This window comes from Cervus elaphus, chromosome 5 (assembly GCF_910594005.1).
Source record: "Cervus elaphus chromosome 5, mCerEla1.1, whole genome shotgun sequence".
Classification (NCBI taxonomy): domain Eukaryota; kingdom Metazoa; phylum Chordata; class Mammalia; order Artiodactyla; family Cervidae; genus Cervus; species Cervus elaphus.
In genome coordinates, this window is record NC_057819.1 from 57,357,614 (window position 1) to 57,380,525 (window position 22,912).

At 41.7% G+C, this 22,912-nt stretch overlaps 1 protein-coding gene across 6 annotated transcripts in view; it reads left to right on the top strand.

Moving 5' to 3' along the window:
• The window catches only part of MMAA (metabolism of cobalamin associated A), a 53,318-nt gene that overhangs the window by 29,847 nt on the left and 559 nt on the right, over positions 1-22,912 (top strand). For 3 of the 6 annotated variants that reach the window (XM_043902540.1, XM_043902544.1, XM_043902542.1), the window contains 5 exons: positions 10,931-11,434; positions 14,312-14,434; positions 17,561-17,731; positions 19,922-20,007; positions 21,943-22,092. In XM_043902540.1, the coding sequence (XP_043758475.1) occupies positions 10,990-11,434; positions 14,312-14,434; positions 17,561-17,731; positions 19,922-20,007; positions 21,943-22,092 (975 nt within the window). In that variant the 5' untranslated portion in view covers positions 10,931-10,989. Of the gene's footprint in view, positions 1-535; positions 707-10,930; positions 11,435-14,311; positions 14,435-17,560; positions 17,732-19,921; positions 20,008-21,942; positions 22,093-22,912 lie in introns of those variants that run through there. The other 3 variants (XM_043902541.1, XM_043902543.1, XM_043902545.1) reach the window with 3 other exon arrangements.

Below are 22,912 nucleotides of genomic sequence, written 5' to 3' on the forward strand. Positions count from 1 at the left end.
GATAAAAGGTAAAGTGGACAGAGAACTTTTAGAATATTCCCTGCATGAGTTCAGTGCATGTTCTGTATGACTCTTCTATAACAATGACCTAGTTAAAAGTTGCTTATTTAAAAAGCCATTCTGTTCTACCCAGATTTTCTGAAAATTATTTGAAAAGGAGAAAGTAAAGCCTCCAATGGGGGTGGTGATGGTGGTTTAGTCGCTAAGTCATGTCCAACTTGCAATCCCATGACCTGAGCCCTCCAGGCTCCTCTGTCCATGGAATTCTTAAAGCAAAAATACTGGAATGGGTTGCCATTTCTTTCTCCAGGGGATCTTCCCAACCCAGGGATCGAACCTGGCTCTCCTGCATGAGAGTGGTGGGAGATGGTAAACAGATTGATGGCATCTGATAGCCTAGCTTCACATTAAAAGTAATTAGCATGGAGAAATGGAAACACATGGCGTAACACCACTTTGCCTGTATGAACTGTTGTGCCGCAGACACTGACCTAATGTATTGATTTTGGAAATCCTCTCTGCTTTTTCTTGCCAGAGTAGTTATTGAAATTAAGAATATTCATTGGATCAATTTCAAGACAAATAATCCAAGTCAGACTGGCTGCTGCTGAACAAATTTTTAATGAAGGAAAACATCCATATATTGAAATCAGACTTTAAAAAGGAAGTCCTAAAAATATATTTATACAGTGAAATCTAGAAAAATGTAAGTTTTCAAACATCAATCAACTGAGTAATCAACATAATGGAGTTATACATACAAAATTATAGCATACATTCATTTATTCTGTGACTGATAAACTATATCGTGGATCCCAATGATAACTCAGTCTAGGAAGACTGACATTTTTTAAAAAATGGTCACAAAATGATGTGATCAGCATTGTAATGCTGATTTCAAGAGTTAGAAATGGTGACTGAGGAGTGTAGAAAGGAGGCCACAGAAATGTTTTTAGAGGAGACCCTTTTAAGTTAATCTTGAAGGCTGAGGAGGAATTGGTGAGGTGATTAAGGCATTCCAGTTAGAATGGACATCAAGGACAGTGGCCACGATGTATAAAAGACTGAATTTTTCTGGGACCTTCTTGAAGATCAGGATAGTTATAGCAATATGATAAGAGTGGAGGAGGGGGATGAATTCAGTTGGAGAGGTGGATAAGAGCACTCATAAAGAATATGAAACTTATTTAATGACTGTCCGGGCTGGATTGTAAACTTCATGTTAGGAGCCATGTTGGATCCGTATACCAGTGTATGCTAAGGCCTTAAGAGGGCACCTAGCATATGGTGGACTCTCAATAAATAGTTGCTCAATGAATGAGTGGCTAAATCACAGGGGAAAAAAAATTTAACAGGTAATACACAAGGAACTTTTAAAGTATTTTAAGCATTTTAAAGTATTTTAAGTGGAGTAATATAGTCAGTTTTACATTTTATGAGGATAAGTGGTAGTATGGAAGATGAATTAATAATGGCCATAGTTAGCAGTCATTCTAATGGGTGTGGGGTGGTATCTCATTGAAGTTTTAAATTGCATTGTCTTTATGATTGATGATGGTGAATATCTTTTCATGCGCTTATTGATCATTTGTGTATCTTCTTGGAGAACTGTCTGTTCAAGCCCTTGGCACATTTTTGATTTGGGTTGTTTCTGTTGTTGAGTTTCAGAAGTTCTTTATATATTCTGGATATTAATCTCATGTCATTTGCAAGTATTTTCTCCCATCCTGTGGGTTGCTTTCTACTCTGTTGACATTGTCTTTTGATGCACAAATTTTTAAAATTTCCATCAAGACAAGTTTGTTAAAAATACTGGCCATAGCAATGGATATAATAGGTTGTGCCCATTGGTAGATTACAATCTTCATTTTAAGAAAAATTTGAAAAGTATTAGCATATAGCACATGGAATAGGAATTAAAAGTGATTTGTGAAGCTTGTTTCAAGTATATGTCTGTGTATTGACTGGCGTAAGTGTGTTTCTTTCTATGAACTTCTATTAGAGTTTGAAGGCCATTATAATAGAGAAATATGGGCATGATGGTAAGAGAATGGGATGGATGTAAAAGATATTTAGAGGAAAACAAGTGTGAAACCACACACCTTAAAATTCTGCTGTCCATGTGCTGTCCTCTTGGAGGCGAGGGGATGTACTTACCCAACCTCTTTCAGTATTTTTGCCTACTTGGTGCTTTCATTATATATTAATAAGTAGACTTTCTGGTTTATTAGGAATAGTGGTGCTTTGAGGTATCTTACTGAGTGTTGTAAGTGCTAGAAAATTTATTTTATTTTCCTGGTGCTCAGTGTAAAATTGTAGGATGAAACCATACTCTTAGGAATTGTGAAAATTCATTCCAACAGTTTGATTATTGGCCAGGGTCTTTGATTTCTTTCCATCAGAAAGCAGGAAAAGGTGCCTAGATACATGAGCAGATGAGAAGCCCTTCTCCCTGTTTTTGCTTAGTTGCTAAGTCGTGTCAGACTGTTCTGCAGCCCCATGGACTGTAGCCCACCAGGCTTCTCTGTCCATGGGATTTCCCAGGCAAGAACACTGGCGTGGGTTGCCATTCCCTCTTCAGTGGATCTTCCCAGACCAGGATTGAACCCAGGTCTCCTGCATTGGCAGACAGATTCTTTACCCCTGAGCCCCCTGGGCCTGAATGATTTTGCCACTCTAGTAGACTTAGTCTATTCTGCCTATGACATGTACATACAGGCAGAAAGGTCTTCATAGAAGGCTGAGTCATATTGGTGCTGTTTAAAAATGTGAGCAAGAGCCTTTATTGTGATTTATTTATGTATTATTATTTTTTTATTGCACTTCATCTTCATTGCTGTGTGCGGGCTTTTTAGTTGCAGTGAGCACGGGCTACTCTTCATTGTGCCCAGGCTTCTCATTGCGATGGCTTCTCTTGTTGCAGAGCACAGGTTCTATGGCTTGCAGGCTTTGGTAGTAATGGCATACGGGTTTTATTTGCTCCAAGGCATGTGGAATCTTTCGGGCTAGGGATTGTTGAACCCATGTCCCTTGTATTGGCAGGCAGATTCTTAACCACTGGACCAATACAGAGGGGAATCCTCTATATTGGCTTTTAAAAAGTTTATGGACTTTAAAATCCGGTTGGTTTTGTGAACTTAATGGGTTTAAGTATATTATGCATTTAGTTATCAAGTGGAATTATTCTGTGTAGAACAAGAAAACATTAAAAATTTTAGAAATTTGGTCTATTCTTTCACCTAATACATTATTAGGATCTCCTACTGATAAGGTTTGCCCAGAAAATGTAAATTAAGTTTTCCTTTTGGCCTAAGCCAAAGAGAGAGAAAGAAACAACACGGAGATAAACAGCCTGTGCCATAACCAGATAGGATTATTTGGTGTTCCCTTAATGCGACATGACACCACTCCTCTTTTTATACGAGAATCTAGAGTGGATAATCTAGATCTGGCTCAGTGAAATCTGTAGTTTCTCCAGATTCTGCCCCTAGTTGTGAGGCGTTGGTCAGTCAGCCTTGTCTTACCAGCCTCACCTGTGAAATGGACTCTCGTCTGCTGTTCTGAGGCTTAGCTGAGGGAATGCATGCTCGATAGCTCACACATCATCAACATTCAGTAAAAGGTAGCAGCTGCTGCTACTCTGCCTTTCAGAAGGTCCAGAGGGTTTGGAAGCACCAAGAAAATTAGCCCTCGGGGAGAGATTTAAAAGTATAAAATTCTGGAATTATATACACGTGGATAGCTTTCTAGTTTTGGCAAAGAATGAACGACCTAAAATGTTATCCTCTTCCTGGCTCTTTCTTTTCATTTAAAGACCTTTTCAGATTTCTGTTGGCATGAAAGGACAGGGAAGTTTACAATCCCAAATTGTGATAAATCCTACAATATAAGCCATAAGCTTGTCAGGTAGCTGGCATGGATTTTCTGAGAAAAACTACAGATAAATTGTTGTAAGAAATCACTATTCTAAATGTTAGAGCAAAAATCTATATTCTATTGATATTTATTGTTGTCGTTCAGTCACAAGTTGTGTCCGACTCTTTGCCACCCCATGAACATCAGATCAGGCTTTCCTGTCCTTCACTGTCCTTCCCTGTCTCCTGGAGTTTGCTCAAACTCATGTCCACTGAGTCAGTGATGCCATCCAACCTTGTCATCCTCTGTTGCCCCCTTCTCCTCCTGCCTTCAATCTTTCCCGGCATCAGAGTCAGAGTGAGTCAACTCTTGGCATCAGGTGGCCAAGAATTGGAGCTTCAGCTTCAGCACCAGTCCTTCCAATGAATATTCAGGGGTGATTTCCTTTAGAATTGACTGGTTTGATCTCCTTGCTGTCCAAGAGACTCACAAGAGCCCTTTCCAGCATCACAATTCAAAATCATTAATTCTTCGGTGCTCAGCCCCCTTAATGGTCCAACTCTCACATCCATACATGACTGCTGGAAAAACCATAGCTTTGATTAGACGGACCTTTGTCGGCAAAGTGATGTCTCTACTTTTTAATACTCTGTCTAGGTTTGTCTAGCTTTTCTTCCGAGGAGCAAGTCACCATACGCAGTGATTTTGGAGCCCAAGAAAATTAAATCTGCCACTGTTCGCATTGTTTCCCCATCTAATTACCATAAAGTGATGGGACTGGATTCCATGATCTTAGTTTTTGAATGTTGAGTTTTAAGCCAGCTTTTTCACTCTCCTCTCTCACCTTTATCAAGAGGCTCTTTAGTTCCTCTTCACTTTCTGCCATTAAAGTGTTAAATGCATTTCTAAGGTTGTTTATACTTCTCCCAACAATCTTGATTCCAGTTTTGATTCATCCAGCCCAGCATTTAGCATGATGTACTCTGCATAGAGGGGGCTTCCCTTATAGCTCAGTTGGTAAAGAATCTGCCTGAAGTGCAGGAGACCCGGGTTCCATTCCTGGGTTGGGAAGATCCCCTGGAGAAGGAAATGGCAACCCATTCCGTTATTCTTGCCTGGAGAGTCCCCTGGATAGAGGAGCCTGACAGGCTACAGTCCCTGGGGTCGTAAGAGTCAGACATGACCTAGCGACTAAACCACCACTCTGCATAGAAGTTAAATAAGCAGGGTGACAATATACAGCCTTGACCTACTCCTTTCCCAATTTGGAACCAATCTGTTGTTCCATGTCTGGTTCTAACTGTTGCTTCTTAACCTGCATACAGGTTTCTCAGGAGGCAGATCAGGCGGTCTGTTATTTCCATCTCTTTTAAGAATTTCCCACAGTTTGTTGTGATCCTAACAGACAAAGGCTTTAGCTTACTCAATGAAGCAGAAGGAGACGTTTTTCTGGAATTCCCTTGCTTTTTCTATGATCAGTCGACGTTGGCGCAAGATAAAACCTGTACCTCATCCTTGCGTGTTCTCTTTCTCTCCCATCCATGTCCCATGTGTTACCAGGTCCTCCAGAATTCATCCAGAATCTAACTGCAGCCTACCTGGTCAAGGTCACTGTTACCTCATCTGCATTTTTGCAGTAGTTTCTTAGCGGCTCTTCTCCTTTCTGTTCTTGCATCTGTATCAGATCCCGTTGATCTGAAGGGAAGTCAGATTGGGTTCTCCTCTGTCCCTTGACTTCCCCTCTCAGGCAGAGTTGAATTCCTTCCAGTCATCTTTACGACCCCCTCTTTGGCCTTCTCCCTTACACTTTCTTGCTCATTCACCTCTGGCCAACTGACCTTGTTATTCATAGCCTGTTGTCTATTTCCCTTACTTGGATGTTAGCTTCATGGGGGCAAGAACTACTGTTCTGTCAGATCACTGTTGCATTCCTGGTGCTAAACTACTGCATGACACATAGCAGATGATCAGGTACTTGTTGAATGAGTGCTTTATGATCTTGTTTCTCTCTCTTTCTCTTTATATTACTTTGCTCTTTTTGAAGAGCATAGCTCTGCTGGGCAAGAGATTATCATGGTAAGAATTAACTAAAGAATTAATTTAAAAGATTAAAAAATTAAGTTAATTAAATATTTTAAATGCAGCTTGTTCTTTGGCTCCTCCTAATGCTACCCCATCACTGTACACTGAAAATGCTTCTTACCACTTTGGGAGGCACAGAGTTACTAATATGTATTTTCCAAAGGAGCTCCTTTATTCTCAAACAATTTATGGAGAAAAAAATGCCACAGAGAGTCAAAAACCTGGGTTTGAGTCCACTGGCTATAACTGTAGTCAGCTATCTCACTCCTGATTTCTCTTGTTAAATGAGAATAACTATCCAATTGTCTTCATGGAATTGTCTGGGAGAATAAAGTGAAATAAAGTATTCGAAAATGGTTCATACACTCTTGAGTGACAGGCAAGTGGGAAATGAAATAAGATCAGATTAGCATTCTTTAGAATAATTGCAGTGTGTCAGACTCCACAGCAAGCTTTGAGGCTCCTAACACGGAAGTTCAGTTCAGTTCAGTTGCTCAGTCGTGTCCAACTCTTTGCGACCCCGTGGAATGCAACACACCAGGCCTCTCTATCCATCACCAACTCCCAGAGCTTACTCAAACTCATGTCCATTGAGTTGGTGATGCCACCCAACCATCTCATCCTCTGTCATGCCCTTCTCCTCTCGCCTTAGATCTTTCCCAGCATCAGGGTCTTTTCAAATGAATCAGTTCTTTGCATCAGGTGGCCAAGGATTGGAGTTTCAGCTTCAACATCAGTCCTTCCAATGAATATTCAGGACTGATTTCCTTTAGGATGGACTGGTTGGATCTCCTTGCAGTCCAAGGGACTCTCAAGAGTCTTCTCCAACACCACAGTTCAAAAGCATCAGTTCTTCGGCACTCAGCTGTCTTCATAGTCCAATTCTCACATCAGTACATGGCTACTGGAAAAACCATAGCTTTGACTAGATGGACCTTTGTTGGCAAAGTAATGTCTCTGCTTTTTAATATGCTATCTAGGTTGGTCATATCTTTCCTTCCAAGGAGCAAACATCTTTTAATTTCATGGCTGCAGTCCCCATCTGCAGTGATTTTGGAGCACCCCAAAAATAAAGTCTGTCACTGTTTCCATCATTTCCCCATCTATTTGCCATGAAGTGATGGGACCAGCTGCCATGATCTTCGTTTTCTGAATGTTGAGTTTTAGGCGAACTTTTTCACTCTCCTTTTCCACTTTGATCAAGAAGCTCTTTAGTTCTTCTTTGATTTCTGACATAAGGATGATGTGATTGGTGTATCTGAGGTTATTGATATTTATCCCGGCAATCTTGATTCCAGCTTGTGCTTCATCCAGCCCAATGTTTCTCATGATATACTCTGCATATAAGTTAAATAAGCAGAGTGGCAGTATACAGCCTTGATGTGCTCCTTTCCCTATTTGGAACCAGTTTGTTGTTCCATGTCCAGTTCTAACTGTTGATTCCTGACCTCCATACAGATTTCTCAAGAGGCAGGTCAGGTGGTCTGGTATTCCTATCTCTTTCAGAATTTTCCACAGTTTGTTGCGATCCACACAGTCAAAGACTTTGGCATAGTCAATAAAGCAGAAGTAGGTGTTTTTCTGGAACTCGCTTGCTTTTTTGATGATCCAGCAGATGTTGGCAATTTGATCTCTGGTTCCTCTGCCTTTTCTCAATCCTGCTTGAACATCTGGAAGTTCATGGTTCATGTACAGTTGAAGCCTGGCTTGGAGATTTTTGAGCATTACTAGTGTGTGAGATGAGTGCAATTGTGCAGTAGTTTGAGCATTCTTTGGCATTGCCTTTCTTTGTGATTGGAATGAAAACTGACCTTTTCCACCCCTGTGGCCACTGCTGAGTTTTCCAGATTTGCTGGCATGTTGAGGGCAGCACTAACATGGAAAGAAGGTCTTGGATCTGGCTTCTCTTTTCCACCCCTTAATGCCTTGCCTTGGTCCAGGTCCCCATCCTCTCTTTTGTGTCTTTGCTAGGTGGGCACTTCTCTCCACTGTTCCTAGTGTTATCTCCTAAAAACCAAAGTTGATTAGGTCACTTGCCTCCCCGAAGATTTCTTCTGTAGTTTCTCCTCCACCAACAAGACAAAATCTACTTCCTGGGTCTCAGTTTCCATCCTGATTTGGTCTCATTTTCAATCACTAGTTCCACATATTGGGTTGGCCAAGAAGGTCATTCATGTCTTCCCGTAACAGCTTGAAAAACCCAAACAAACTTTTTGGCCAGCCCAATATATCTGTCCAGTGTCTGCTTCTTTGAGTTCCTCTGTCTCCTCTGATATGGTAGAGACCAAGCTCAGCCTCTGTGCAAATATGTCCTCAGCCTGGAAGGCCTGCCTCGTCCTGCAGCTTTCTTTAACCTTTCAGACCCAGCCCTGGCGTTGACTCCTCGGTGACTTTGAACCTTCTCCTGCCCCAGGAAAGTTCTTTTCCATGACCTTGTCTGTTCTCACATTGCACTGTTCTTTCTCCGAACACAGTGTTTATCGTTCTGTGAGCTGTTGAAGTGCTGGGTTTAGACCATTTAGAGTAAGATAATGAGGCAGTCCACCAAAGCAGGTATAGTGGATTGAATGGTGGCCTCCAAAAAGATTTGTCCACGTCCTAATCCCTGGAACTGGAGAATGTGATTCTTTTTGGAAAAAGGATCTTTGCAGATGTAAGTAAGTTAAAGACCTTGGGATGAGACCATCTTGGATTATCTGAATGGGCCCAGTTCAGTGACAGATCCCCACACAGAAGAGAGACACAAAGAGTAGGCCATGTGAAGAAGGAGGCGGATATTGGAGTCTTGTAACTGTGAGCTGAGGAGCCCCTGGTGCCCAAGAAGCTGGGAGGAGCAGGGAAGAGTCCCCATCTAGAGCCTTCAGAGGAAGCAATGTCCTCCTAACATCTTGATTTCTGACTTTCCACCTCCAGAACCATGAGATGATAGGTTTCTATGGTTTTAATCCACCAAGTTTATGGTAATTTGTTACAGCAGCCTTAGGGTGCTAATATAGAAGTTTATAGTACAGTGACTGGAACATAATAAAACATCATTCTCACCACCATCAAAAACGTTATCATCACTGTTACTCTTGTAACCTGGCCTGGGACAGGGAGGGTAGAACTGCTCAGAAAATGGCCTTGCCTGTGCAGGTCCAGTTTGGTGGTACTGACAGTGGGGTGGATGGGAAGTGTGGTTAACGTGGTCCCGAAGGGAGCTTCCAAAATAGAACCACTCTTAGCTTTTTTTGTTTTAAATGTCTCTTTGTGTATTTCTGCAAAGGGTAGTAGTGGATGTTTTGAAATTGTCTTTTGGATACATTTTTACACATTTTAAATTAAATTGTCCTTTTAGAATAAGACTAATAGAAAAATGATGAGCAGCTCTAACAATAAAAATTTTTTTAATGTTTCTTTTTTCTGCTACTAAAACTGTTATTTAGTTAAAATTAATTTTCTGCTGGCCTTGGAATATAATTTAGAGAGGTACTTTAGAGCAATAAAGTAATTTATTTCATTGTGCTACATGGTATTTGAAAACCAAAAATTTCAAATGATCATGAATGAAGACTTAAGTATTATATGTCATTTGCCTGACATTAAAGTTTTATAAATTGGCATCTCAATAATAAAAGCTTATTAAGTTTATTAAGCTAATAAAGTTTATTAAGCTGTTACTCTGTGCTAGGCACTGTCCCCACCTGTTTATATGAATTAACCCATTTTATTCTCACAGCTTTCCTAGTCCTTGTTCTGTTGTCTTAACTCAAGAGGAAGCTGAGGCACAGAGTGGTTAAGTAACTTGCCCAAGGTCATTATTGCTTAAGTGGCAGAGATGCCGAGTGGCCACGGCCCATAACCTCTGCACTGTCCTGACTCCCAGTGGACCCTGTGAGCCTTCATTGTCTAATACAGTCTGAAGCAGAATATCAGTAAATCTAAGTAAAACACCCTTGTTCACTTCCATAGTTGTTCAGACTTTAGTGTGCTTACCCACAGAGATTCTGATTCTTGGGGCTGGGGTGCGTAGTTTTAATAAGCACCCAAGTGCTTCTTTCCATACAGAGAGCCCTCAGTTCATTGCCAGCAGAGGCTTGTGGGTGGTTGTGCTGGTTTGTGTGGAATGTTAGACCATCTTGGCGTGTGTTCCAGGTGAGTCTGTTGAATGCATGCTGTGCTGCGCTCAGTCGTGTCCCACTCTTTGCGACCCCATGGACTGTAGCCCACCAGGCTTCTCTGTCCATGGGATTCTCCAGGCATGAACACTGGAGTGGATTGCCATGCCCTCCTCCAGGGGATCTTCCCAACCCAGTGGTTGAATCCACATCTCCTGCATTGTAGGTGGATCCTTTATCATCTCAGCCACCAGGGAAGCCCCAATACTGGAGTGGGTAGCCTATCCCTTCTCCAGGGGATCTTCCCAACCCAGGAATCCCACCAGGGTCTCCTGCCTTGCAGGTGGATTCTTTACCAGCTGAGCTATCAGGATGGCCCATTGAATACGTACATGGATCTAAACTTATGCCTTAATGTCTGTATTACTAGGCACTTTCATTTTGTGGAGATGAATAAAAGAGGGATTTTTTAAATTTAACCTATTGAATGAGTTTCCAAACAGGGTATATTTAATCTGAGGAAATTGTTATGATAAATAAAAGGTTTGTAGACAGAAGGAAATAACCATTATATAAAGTTTCTATCCTAATGGATTGTGGGTTTTTTTGGCGGGAGGGGGTCAGTTTGGTTTTTGTTTAAAAGAAAATTTTAATGTGCTGTGCACTTCACAGCAGAGCAGCAGTTTCATGGTTTGGGTTACTGTGAATATTAACTCTGGACGAGGTGGGAGTCTTCGCTTTTAAGTTGGGGAAGAAACTTTTATGCCTTTGTACTATCAAAATCCCTGATTCTCTGTGTTTCAGAATCTAGGGAGGACACTACGCTTGCCGCTTCACCACTTTAATATCTTAGTTGGATGTTGAACTGGCGAAATACGTTTTTTTTTCTCTCTTAGGGAGTCACAAATCACACTGAACCAAAAAACGTCCAGCATTTTCTTCCATTACAAGCGCAATGAACATTCCCATACTGCTCCAGTGTCCTCACCAGCACTTCCTAAAAGGCCTTTTGAGAACACCTTTCCGACGTTACCACTTCGTCTTTCACCCAAGTCCTCACCTCGGCTCTGGAATCCCATGTGCTCAGCTGCTCAGTTCTCCTGGACTCCATTGTGCAAAGTGGATGCTGCCATCGAATGGTTTACCAAGAAAGTTATGTCTGCATACAACCTTAGAGGGACACACAGAAGGACTTTCTGATAAAGAACAAAGACTTGTGGATAAGCTCTATGCTGGTTTAATCCAAGGCCAAAGGGCCTGTTTAGCGGAGGCCATAACTCTTGTAGAATCAACACACAGCAGGAAAAAGGAGTTAGCCCAGGTGCTTCTTCAGAAAGTATTAGCCCACCACAGAGAACAAGAAAAATTAAATAAAGGAAAACCACTAGCATTTCGAGTGGGTCAGTCTTTTTTTTTTTTTTTTCCCAGTACATATTTTTCAAAATTCTCTCTCTTCTTTTAAAATAAGTCTAAATAGCTATGATTTAAAGGGGATTTTTTTTTTCTTGCAGAAGTTTGGAATGAATTTTAGAGGCCTTTTCTTTGCAAAAGTCTTGTTATGTTGGTGTGTAGGGGAAATGCCATGACCATTTGAACCAAGGCTCTGTATTTTAAGAGAATAATATGAGATTTCTATTTTGGCAGAGACCTTGCTATGAACTTCGCTAATGGCTCAGATGGTAAAGCATCTGCCTCCAATGCGGGAGACCCAGGTTCAATCCCTGGGTTGAGAAGATTCCCTGGAGAAGGGAATGGCAACCCACTCCAGTATTCTTGCCTGGAGAATCCATGGCAGAGGAGCCCCGAGGACTGTGGTCTATGGGGTCTCAAAGAGTTGGACACAACTGAGCGACTAACACTCCTTTGTCGTGACTTCCAGAGTAGAAACAGGTGTAGGAAGAAGTGTTCACTGGTTTCCTCCCTTCTCTCAGCAGAATTTCTGCTTAATAGTCTAAAGTGAATTCTTTGTGGTTGTGGTTATATCGACCATAATTATCCTCATCCCATTTCAAAATTCTGCTTCTTAGGTGTTTCATTAGTCTTTCTCTAGGCAAGTTTCACTTCTGTCAGATACTTTATTTTATTAGAGTTTGGAAATGGCTTGGCTCTAAGCATAGTCATCTCAATACCCAAATGTATTTTAAAGGAGACTCCATGTTCACTTGACTTCATGAACAGTTGACCTGTTTCTGTAATTGCAAATAAGCTTGTTATATTTTCCAAATTATAGATTCTAGAGCAATGTAGATGTGTTTGACCAGAAGGAATTAAGCAGATCAGTTTTGGGTAGGATGAGTGCTTTTCATGATGGCAGACTAAGTGATTCCAACCAACCCTCCCACTTAAAACAACTAGAAGTGGTGGACAAAGTGCAGAATGTTTTTGAGGAGTGAGTAAATATGCTTAAGAATGGATTGGCATTATACTCATATCTCAGTTTATTTGCAGTATAGAGCCTAAAACCTCCTAGATTTTGGGGGTAATGGGGCCTGAATACTTTAAAGATAATTTCAAAAAGAGCTCACCAACTGCTGTTTATACTAGTCCACATTTTTCCTACATCTTATTCTTCCGCCCTCACCAAGAGGTGTCTCTTTTTGAAGGTACTACACTGGACGTTAATAATCATTATGTACTGTAGACAGATAAAATAGCAAACTCCCATAGAGAAATTCCAGTTATGATCAAGTGTTTACGTATTGGCTGTAGAGAATCTTTGAAGAGAAAATGTCCAGAAATACGTAGAGTTAATGAGCAACTCACACATAGCTGCTGTTCAGTCGCTCAATCGTGTCTGACTCTGCAACCCCAGGGACTGTAGCACGCCAGGCTTCCCTGTCCTTCACCATCTCCTGGAGTTTGCTCAAGCTCATGTCCATTGGATCGGTGATGCCATCCAACCATCTCATCCTCTGTCGTCCCCTTTCTCCTCCTGCCCTCAATCTTTCCCAGCATCAGGGTCTTTTTTGATGAGTTGGCTCTGCATCAGGTGGCCAGAGTATTGGAACGTCAGCTTCAGCATCAGTCCCTCCAATGAATATTCAGGGTTGATTTCCTCTAGGATTGTCTGGTTTGATCTCCTTGCTGTCCAAGGGACTCTCAAGAGTCTTCTCCAGCTCCACAATTTGAAAGCATCAGTTCTTCTATCTGGACCTTTGTTGGCAAAGTAATGTCTCTGCTTTTTAATACGCTGTCTGGGCTTGTTATAGCTTTTCTTCCAAGGAACAAGCATCTGTTTTAATTTCATGGAAATTTACAGCACTCTTCTGGTTCTTTCTTCTTGATCTTTTGAGGCCAAGTAAACCTGGGTCTTTGTTGCAGTTGTTTTATCACCAGCATAAATTAAAGCAGCAAATGTTTATTCAGCACCCATTAAGACAGAGACCTGCCCTGAAAATTATGGTATGGAGCCAAGCATGCCATATGGCATACATCCTTTTGAGTGTAGTTACAATTAAGTGCTTATGTTTTATAGATTTTATTGAACACAGTTATATATCTCTCGACACCATGTGCTGTTCTAAACGTATTGCAAAATTAACTCATCTAATCCTCACAATAACCTAAAGGTGCTCTTATATCCATTTTATGGCAGAGTATACTCAGCGTACACAATGATTAAGTGACTTGCCCGAGATTACACATCTCATAAGAGGCAGGGCTAGAAACAGAACTGGCCCACTGACTGCAGTTTGTGTTTGCACCTTCCATGCTCTATGGACCCTCCAAATAGGGGAATTTCTGTCTGTCTTAATGTAATTTTTCCCCCAGGATTCAGTTTATATTATCTCTTTGAGTTATGGGTGAGATGAAAAAATTATCTTTCATAAATAGAAAGTGAGTTTCTCAGTTACTGGGAATTTCTGGAGTAAAGAGTTGTTTTTCAAATGGGAACATGGCATTGGGTGGGTGGAATAATTCCTGATCATGGTGAGAGGTGGGCAGATATTGTAGAAATTGAGCACAGTCACAACATAGGAAATGAAATCGGCCCCCAAAGATCTACATTATAGTAAAAAAAGCAAATCACATTTAGTAATTTTTACAAGTGAGTCTGGTGAACACATGGTACTCAGAATCATTTCCTCTGTGTATCCCTGTTACTCAGGGAGTAGATAATAGGTAGATTTTCATCTACTGCTTTAGGAAATGTTAAACTGAATTAATGGTGGTTTTAATAAATTAGGTGAAATAGAAGGTAGCCTAATATTTTAGTCTAATGAAACTTAACATGCTGATTTCATTTATTTCATTAAATTACAAACTCTCCACCGTAGGGTTGTCTGGGCCTCCTGGTGCTGGAAAATCAACCTTCATAGAATATTTTGGAAAAATGCTCACTGAGAGAGGACACAAATTATCTGTGCTGGCTGTGGACCCTTCTTCTTGTACCAGTGGTGGTGAGTATCACAGGTTCTTTATAAATTGCAGCGCAGGGGCGTGGACCCTTCTTGTACTAGTGGTGGTGAATGTCACAGGTTCTTTATAAATTGTAGTGCAAGGGCTCATGGGGCCAGCTCTCTGTTAGAGTTTAGGGGCAAACTGAACCAGATTTGAGTTTGGTCTCAGTCAAGGTAGAGAGTTCAGGGGGCAAGGTGGAAACTGAGGGAGATGGTTCAGGTCCTTGGGTTCTCCAGAGGAGGTTAGCTTCCAGGTCACCCAGGAGCAAGCTGGGTACTGAGAGAACTAGAAGAACAAGGGCCAGAGGTTGAAGATAATCAAAAGCAAATGTCAGTGCTTTGTCTGTCACACCTGGGGCTCAGCCCCTTTTCCCTCCTGTTGTCTTTCCTGCCTGCATCAACCCCTACTCACTAACTTCCTCATATTGTAACTTCTCTTAAGCTTAAAGAAAAAAATCTTCATGCTCTATCTAACCTGTCACCTGTTTCTACTACTTGTTCAGTTAAACAGAAAGCTCTTAGAAGGACCGTGTGATATACTGCGGTTCCCCATGGCACTTAGCCTAGTACATTGCACATGGTGCTCTGCAATTACTTACTGATTTGAGGTCATGCAGTCACTCAAAACTTAATTTGCAGCTCATCAGAGATAAAATGGATAAACTTAGTTCCCAAAAGGATCATTTAAGGGAAACATAAAGCATGCTATATAAATACTCAGGAAAGCTTTTTCTTCCCTTCTCTTTATGATTTAAGCATCTCACATGGCAGTTACTCATTTAACAAGTATTTTAGCACATACAGTGAGACCCTGGGCAAAGAAGGTGCTGTGTTGTTTAATGGTGAATAAGACACAGTCCTCTTGGCCTTGTGGAACTTTATATCTTATGAGGAAAATAGGTGCACACAGGCCATTACAGGGTAATACGTATTCTGAAGGGAGAAATTCAGCATGCTTTGTGGAAGGGTTTTATATCCTGTGGGTTTAATGCTAAAAAAATAAAGATATCATCATCATATTTTAGGGCTTTAGATCAGCAGAGAGGTGGATAGCAATTCCTATTACCACCCATTGAGAAATTTAGCTGATAACATTCATAGTTTTTGATTCACTATAATGAAAAGGTTCGCCATAAAATAAAATTTATACTTGCAAAGTTCAAGATTAAATCCATGTCAGTGCATTATCTCTTTTTATAGTCTAAGAACTTTGTTAAAGGTAAGTACCAGCAGGTGTAAAGTACTAAGGTGTAAAGAATTTATTTACAGTGGCCTTTATTTCCATATAGGTGCTAAGGCTTTTCTCCTCACCTTCATAAATACTCTACCATACTTGGAATAGCAAAAGAAAACAGTAGCTTGAGATGAAAGTAGCAGAAATGGTGACATAAGATAATCTGATTGGGACTTCCCTGGTGGTCCAGTGGTGAAGACTCTGCACTTTCATTTCCAGGGGCACAGGTTCAATCCCTGGTTGGGGAGCTAAGATCTCAAATGCTGCATAGTGCAGCCAAAAAAATAAATAAAAATTTTAAAATAGATGTCTTTTTTAAAAAAAAAGATAGTCTAATTAAAGCTGCATAGCTATGTGGTTCTTGACTTTTCTCAAACCAAAAATGATCCCTTTTTCAAGTGACAATACATAGACTTTGAAAGAAAAAACTACATAAAGATAAACAGGACACTCCAGTCTTACCTTATCATTGCAACAATACAGAAACATTTGAAAATAGCATTCCACTGAAGTTTGAGAAGCCTGTTGTCAATCCTTATTGTGTTTTAGATTCACAGGCCCCCTGCAGTGGAAGTTTGGAGACCTCCCTTAGGGCCTGCAGTCAACAGTTTTGGATTTACTGACAGACAGCTCTATGGGACAGTGATTTCATAAATGTTTAGTTTGGCGTGTAGGGAATCTATAGGATAATAATTTAAAGTATAGTTTTGGCAGATTGTTGACTTACACAGAGATGATTTCACCCAGAAAATTACTTTAGAACAACATTTTCTGTACAGTAAATATGGTAGTTGAGCTGTCGTAGGTATATGCTCTAGAATTAGAACCTATGAGAATTTGAAATTGGACTCATCAGGGAAAAGATCATCTCCTTAAGGAAATCCTCAGTGTTTAGCATCTGCCTTGGAAAAGTCAGCTCTTAAACTGAGATTAAGATTCAGGTTAGCACAGCACCCGCGCCCTTCAAATGTTGTTGTGTCCTTAGTCGTTCAGTTGTGTCTGACTCTGCGACCCCATGGATGGGAGCCCGCCAGAGTCCTCTGTCTGTGGAATTCTCCAGGCAAGAATACTAGAGTCTGCCATTACCTCCTCAGGGGATTTTCCTGACCCAGGGATCAAACTCAGGAAATGTTACTATGTGACTAACAAAAAGAAGATACAAGGTAATCTCACTAATTCTAGAGCTTTCAGTCTTCTAGAATTTGCAGGTACTGATGTTTGCCAAAATAACTGTAGTAAGCCCTGAAACAGCACCGGTTCTATTCCATAGGTATTGCATTAATTGCCTACCGTGAACAAGCGTTAGGTGTACAAAATATGTAAGACATGATCCTACAAATGAACACAGGTTAGAGCAGAGTTTCTCTTTAAACGGCACTCTCTGTTGTGGGCAGTTGTTAATGACATTCTATGTTGTGGGCAGTTGTCCTGCACACTGAAGGATGTTCCGTATCCTTGGTCTCTACCTGCCAGATCCCAGGAACACCCAACCCCCCAGGTGTGACAAGTACATGTATCTCTAGATACTGATAAACCTAGACACAACGTTAAGATGTCAGTAAAGAAACCAGCCCAGCTGCAATGGAAGATTTGTTTGGGGACTAGCAGAAGCTGAACTGGACAAGCAATTAGGCGGCAGTCTCAGGGCCTGCAGTGCAGGGCTGGAGGGTCTAGATTTGAACCTCTAGTCAGCGAGCCATTGAGGGGCTGGAGACGTTACACAGATTAATTTGGCATCATTACAATACACTGTTGGAAAAAAATTTAATAGTATGAGATATAGTTTGAGGTTTGGGGAGAAATGTCCTAAAGCATTTCCCCTAAGAATTGGCTGATTGATCATTGGCCCTTATAGGTGTTCTATGATTGTAAAATGTAACTGTGTGTTTCAGGATCACTCTTAGGTGATAAAACCCGAATGACTGAGTTATCTAGAGATATGAATGCATACATCAGGCCATCCCCTACTAGAGGCACTTTAGGAGGTGTGACAAGGACCACAAATGAAGCTATTCTTCTGTGCGAAGGAGGTGGATATGACATCATTCTTGTTGAAACTGTGGGTGAGTGTGTTTTCTATTTCATAACAATAAAGTACTATTATAATGGACGTTCTATAGAGATGAGTGACGACTAATTTCATTTTGTTCATTCAGCAGATACTTACTAAAGAGATAATTAAATATAAGCTATCTCAGATTCTGTAGGAAATATGAGTATATAGGTTATAATCCTTTGTTGTTGTTGTTCAGTCGCTAAGTTGTGTCCAACTCTTTGCAACCCCATGGACTGTAGCATGCCAGACTCCTGTCTTCTACTGTCTCCCATACTTTGCTCAAACTTCTGTCCATTGAGTCGGTGATGCTATCTAACCATCTCATCCTCTGCCACTTTCAGTCTTTCCCGGCATCAGGGTCTTTTCCAATAAGTCGGCTCTTCCCATCAGGTGGCTAAAGTATTAGAGATTCAGCTTCAGCATCAGTCCTTCCAATGAATATTCAGGGTTGATGTCCTTTAGGATTGATTGGTTTGATCCCCTTATAGTCCAAGGGACTCTCAAGAGTCTTCTCCAGCACCACAGTTCAAAAGCATCAATTGTTTGGCGCTCAGCCTTCTGTATGGTCCAACTCTCACATCCATACATGACTACTGGAAAAACCATAGCTTTGACTAGACGGACCTTTGTTGCAAAGTGATGCTCTGCTTTTTAATACACTTGTCTAGGTTTGTCACAGCTTTCCTTTCAAGGAGCAAGTGTCTTTTAATATTATGGCTGCAGTCAACTATCCACAGTGATTTTGGAGCCCAAGAAAAGAAAATCTGTCACTGCTTCCACTTTTTACCCTATTTACCTGAAGTGATGGGACTGGATTCCATGGTCTTAGTTTTTTGATTGTTGAGTTTCAAGCCAACTTTTTCACTTTCTGCTTTTACCCTCATTAAGAGGCTCTTTAGTTCCTCTTCACTTTCTGCCTCGAGAATGGTATCATCTGCATATCTGAAGTTGTTGATGTTTCTCCCGGCAGTCTTGATTCCTGCTTGTGATTCGTCCAGTCCAGCAAAGAAAAGGATAAGCCTCATGTCCGGGTAGTGATGACACGAGGTGGTATGTTCTCAGTGCTAGAGGAGAGCTGTCAGAATTAGGATGACCTATGGAAACGCTGCTTTACACCCAATTTGGGAATTCCCTGCTGGTCTAGTGGCTAGGACTCAGCACTTTCACATCCATGGCCCTGTTTCAATCACTGGACAGGGAACTAAGATCCCACAAGCCTTGTGGCATGGCCAATAAAAAAACACAACCAACCAAACAAAAAGCATAACACCCCATTTTCTTAAAGCAGTCAAAAACAATATGTTTTCATTAAGAAAACTAATGTACTTGGGCACATCATGTTTTATTTTATCTTTATATCCCTAGGACATAGTTATACCCAGTGGATATATTGAAAAGGAAACACTGAGAACCTCGCATTCCTATGGAGAGACAGTCTGTTGTATTACTGTGTGATCAGCGTTTGTGACACAACCTCTGTCAGATTTAGGGGATGGGGAAGACTTTGGGGAGGAGGTGACAGATGGACTCAGTTTTAAAGGGAGAGTTAGAGTTAAGTATAGAGGGGCTAAAGGACCTTCTGCTGAGACTCAGCAGTGATTGCATGTGGCCCCAGCGGGGCACTGCAGTTTGGGAAATGGGAAGGAAGCTGCCTGAGGGCATCGAGGGGCGTTGGCTTTTTCCTGGACCGCGAGGAAGAAGTAGCTGGTGTTGGAGCCCGCGACCCTCTGGCGGCGCCTGTGCACACAGTTGAGGGATTTCTCTGGGAGAGACGCAGACAGTAGGACGGATCCATGGTGGGGTTTGCAGGGCTAGTAGAAGGATGAGAAGGCAAGAAAGCTGCCCTGTTGACAGGCCTGGTCTAAGGTTAGAATCAAGTGCTCCCGCTGTTCACCCACAAAAGGGAAGCCGAGAAGGAGCATTGCGAGCGAGGAGAAAGCGCAGGTCTCCACGTTCTCTGTTCAGAGACTGACCCGGTGGGAATGGGGGCGGGGGTGAGGTGGGGAGAACAGCTTTGCCCATCAGGTGAGGCAGCGGCATTTAATACACTGTTCACAGGTGGGTGTTGAAAGTGGGATCAGGTTGAGCATGTTATGCTGAGTGATTCATGAACTGGAATGGAAGTGATGGTCAGGGCAGTCGGGAAAGTCAGATTTTTGTGAGTGTTTTAGTACACAGTTGTGACTTACAATTTCAGGTGTGGGACAGTCGGAGTTTGCTGTCGCCGACATGGTTGACATGTTCATTTTACTCCTACCGCCAGCAGGAGGAGATGAATTACAGGTAATTATTTTGACTTTTTCACCCCCCCTCCCCAAAACACAAAGTATACATCTCTGAAAGTACGAGTTCCCAGTGTTGTGAGTTTTTGTCAATTAAGTTGATATTAGTGTAGGGGAAGCAACATCATTCTCTTTGGCTAAAATACCTAAGTCAGGCACAGTCTTCATGTTTTATTTTCCCGACTTACAGTTGTAGAACTTATGACCTTGAGCTAATCGTGCAACTTAGACTTTTCTACCTGTAACATGCGAGTGTGCCAATTTAGCAGTAGCTCCAGCCAAGAGACTACTGTTCATGGTTGTTTGTGCTACAGTCGGTTGAAATACTCCGCATGAGATATTCCTTTGATGTTAAACTGGGATCCCACTGATATAGTTTGTGTATTATAGAATAGAATTCTTCCTCTGGCCTGCAGTGCATATCTGGAACTGACTCCCTGAGTTAGCACAGCCTTCACAGAGTGGGGGCCCCAGCCTTCACAAGACTGGCTTCTCTCCAGATTCCAGCAGCAAGCCTGGGGTTCCCAGGCTCCCCATGCCTCTCACTGGCTGCGAAGGTGGGGGTTTGCACTATCCCTCGGGTTCAGTAGTTCACTAGAAGTGTTCCCAGATCTCAGGGAAGCACTAAGTTACCAGTTAGAGTTTTATTATAAAGGAGACAAGTCAAGACCAGCCAAATGAAGAGACACAGAGAGACAGGTCTGGAAGGGTCACAGCCTCGAAGATTCTCTGTCCTCAGGACACATTTGCCTCTTGGCACACTCGTGTGTCACCACCCAGGGAGTTCTACGCTTCAGGGCCTGTCGTTTTTGTTGGGGTTTATTATGGAGGTGTGATTGACCAAATTGCCATCCGCATGATGAAACTCGATCTGCAACCCCCACCCCCAGAGGCCATCAGGCTGCTATCACGTGGCTCAGAGCCCCTGCCCCCTAATCATGTGGTTGACTTTCTGGTGCAGTTAGCCCCCGTTCTGAATGATCTCTTTGCATAAATGCAGGTACCATCCTGGGCACTCACTGTGAATAATGGAGTCACTCCTGTCACTCAGGAGACAACAGGCTCTAGAGGTTACCTCCCAGGAACCTTGGACAAAGACCAGTTGTGGCTGTTGTTGTTCAGTTGCTAAGTCACATCCTGCTCTTTGTGATCCCGTGGACTGTAGCCCACCAGGCTCCTCTGTCCTCCACTAAGTTCTCTATTATACAACACCTCACTTTCAATTGAAAATTCTGAAAAACTAGTGACATCAGACTCTGGTTGCTGCAGTTTAGAAACATTAGTAGAATTTAATCATTGAAAGTTATGTTTTTAAAATGCTTGAAAAGGAATTTTAATCTTAGATAGCAAAATATTCCTTTTCCATATAAGGTTTAGCCTTAGGATTTTTCTAGTGTTTTCATGCAATGTAATTTAAATCAAGAGATTGAGACATTTTTAGCCATCAGGTTATTTTTTCCTCAGATGCAAATAGGAAAAAAAAAATGCTGCATCTATTTAAGGGAAACTTCAAAGACTTTGTTTCTGGAAATGCATATGTTAGTGACAGGGTGTTTTCTTCTTTAGAAGCACCTGAACGATGATGATTTTGCTTCCTGCAGGGTGAGCTCTGGGAGAAGTGGAATCCATCATGAGGCCGTGTGAACTGTCTCCTGTCATTCAATCACATTGTGTCTGAATGATACATTTACTCTAATTCTGAATGTATTCCAGCATGTTAGTCTCCACGTTTGAAAGAGATAATACAAATGACTTTCATAATCCTGAGACTTTATGCTTTTGAGTAAATTCCATCAAATAATTGTGATTCCTAGTAGAAGATGCAGAGAAAAAGTTATAGTATTTGACTTTAAAAACCCTAGCATGAACTGGTGTCCCATTGTTTTCTAGCATTAAATATTTGGGATAAGTCACTTTCCTCTCTTTTTCTCATGAGGGCATCAAAAGAGGAATAGTGGAGATGGCAGATCTGGTGGCTATCACCAAATCCGACGGAGACTTGATCGTGCCAGCTCGAAGGATACAAGCAGAGTATGTGAGTGCGCTGAAATTACTGCGCAGGCGTTCAGGAGTGTGGAAACCAAAGGTTAGCTTGCGTTCCGTTCTGCATTTTTCTCCCCGAGTAGACTGTGCACATCAGAAGAGAGGATGTAAGTCCCAAGCTAGACATATAATCAATCTTTGCTTGTATGTGAGATCACAGTTTTAAAAATTATGACAAAGCCAGAGCTCATAGTTATGATTTTAAGTACAGTCCGTCAACCACCAGATGTCAAAAACTGGATGTGAGGTGATAGATTAGATTGCTTCATGCTGGGCTCGCGCTGTTTGGAAGTGATGGCAAATCCATTCTGAAAAGATCCACCCTTAAGATTATGGCACAATTAATGACTTGATTATCTATATTAGAGTTTGAGTAAGAGAGAGAAGTCTTTTGATATGGTATCTTTCCTTCCCATTATGTTTGTTGGGCGATGTTTTTAATAAGGAAAAAAAAATCCGGTAGGAAGTGATGCAGTAATATTGATGGGGGCGCTTTATCTGTAGAAGGACACCGTGTTGTTAAAGAAAAGCTGTCATCGCTCTGATGAGAACGATGGTGACGTCTCTTGCCGTTGGCTCCCAGCATGTTGTCTGTTTTGCTGTGTCTGGAGCCGCCTTGTCTGTGTGGGCACTGATGCTCGGTTCACAGCACCTGCTGGACCGGGCAGTTTGACGGAACAGTGCCGTGTTCTCTACTCGCTTTCATTGTACGGCACTCAGGCCGCAGGGAAACCTGCGTAGCATCGCCTGTCTCATCCCAGAGACCCTCCCACTGTTCACCTCTGTGACCTTTAAAGACCGTGCAAGCAATCCTTGGTCAAAATAAACCTCTGAGCTAAAAACTTGACCTAGAATCCGTGTCT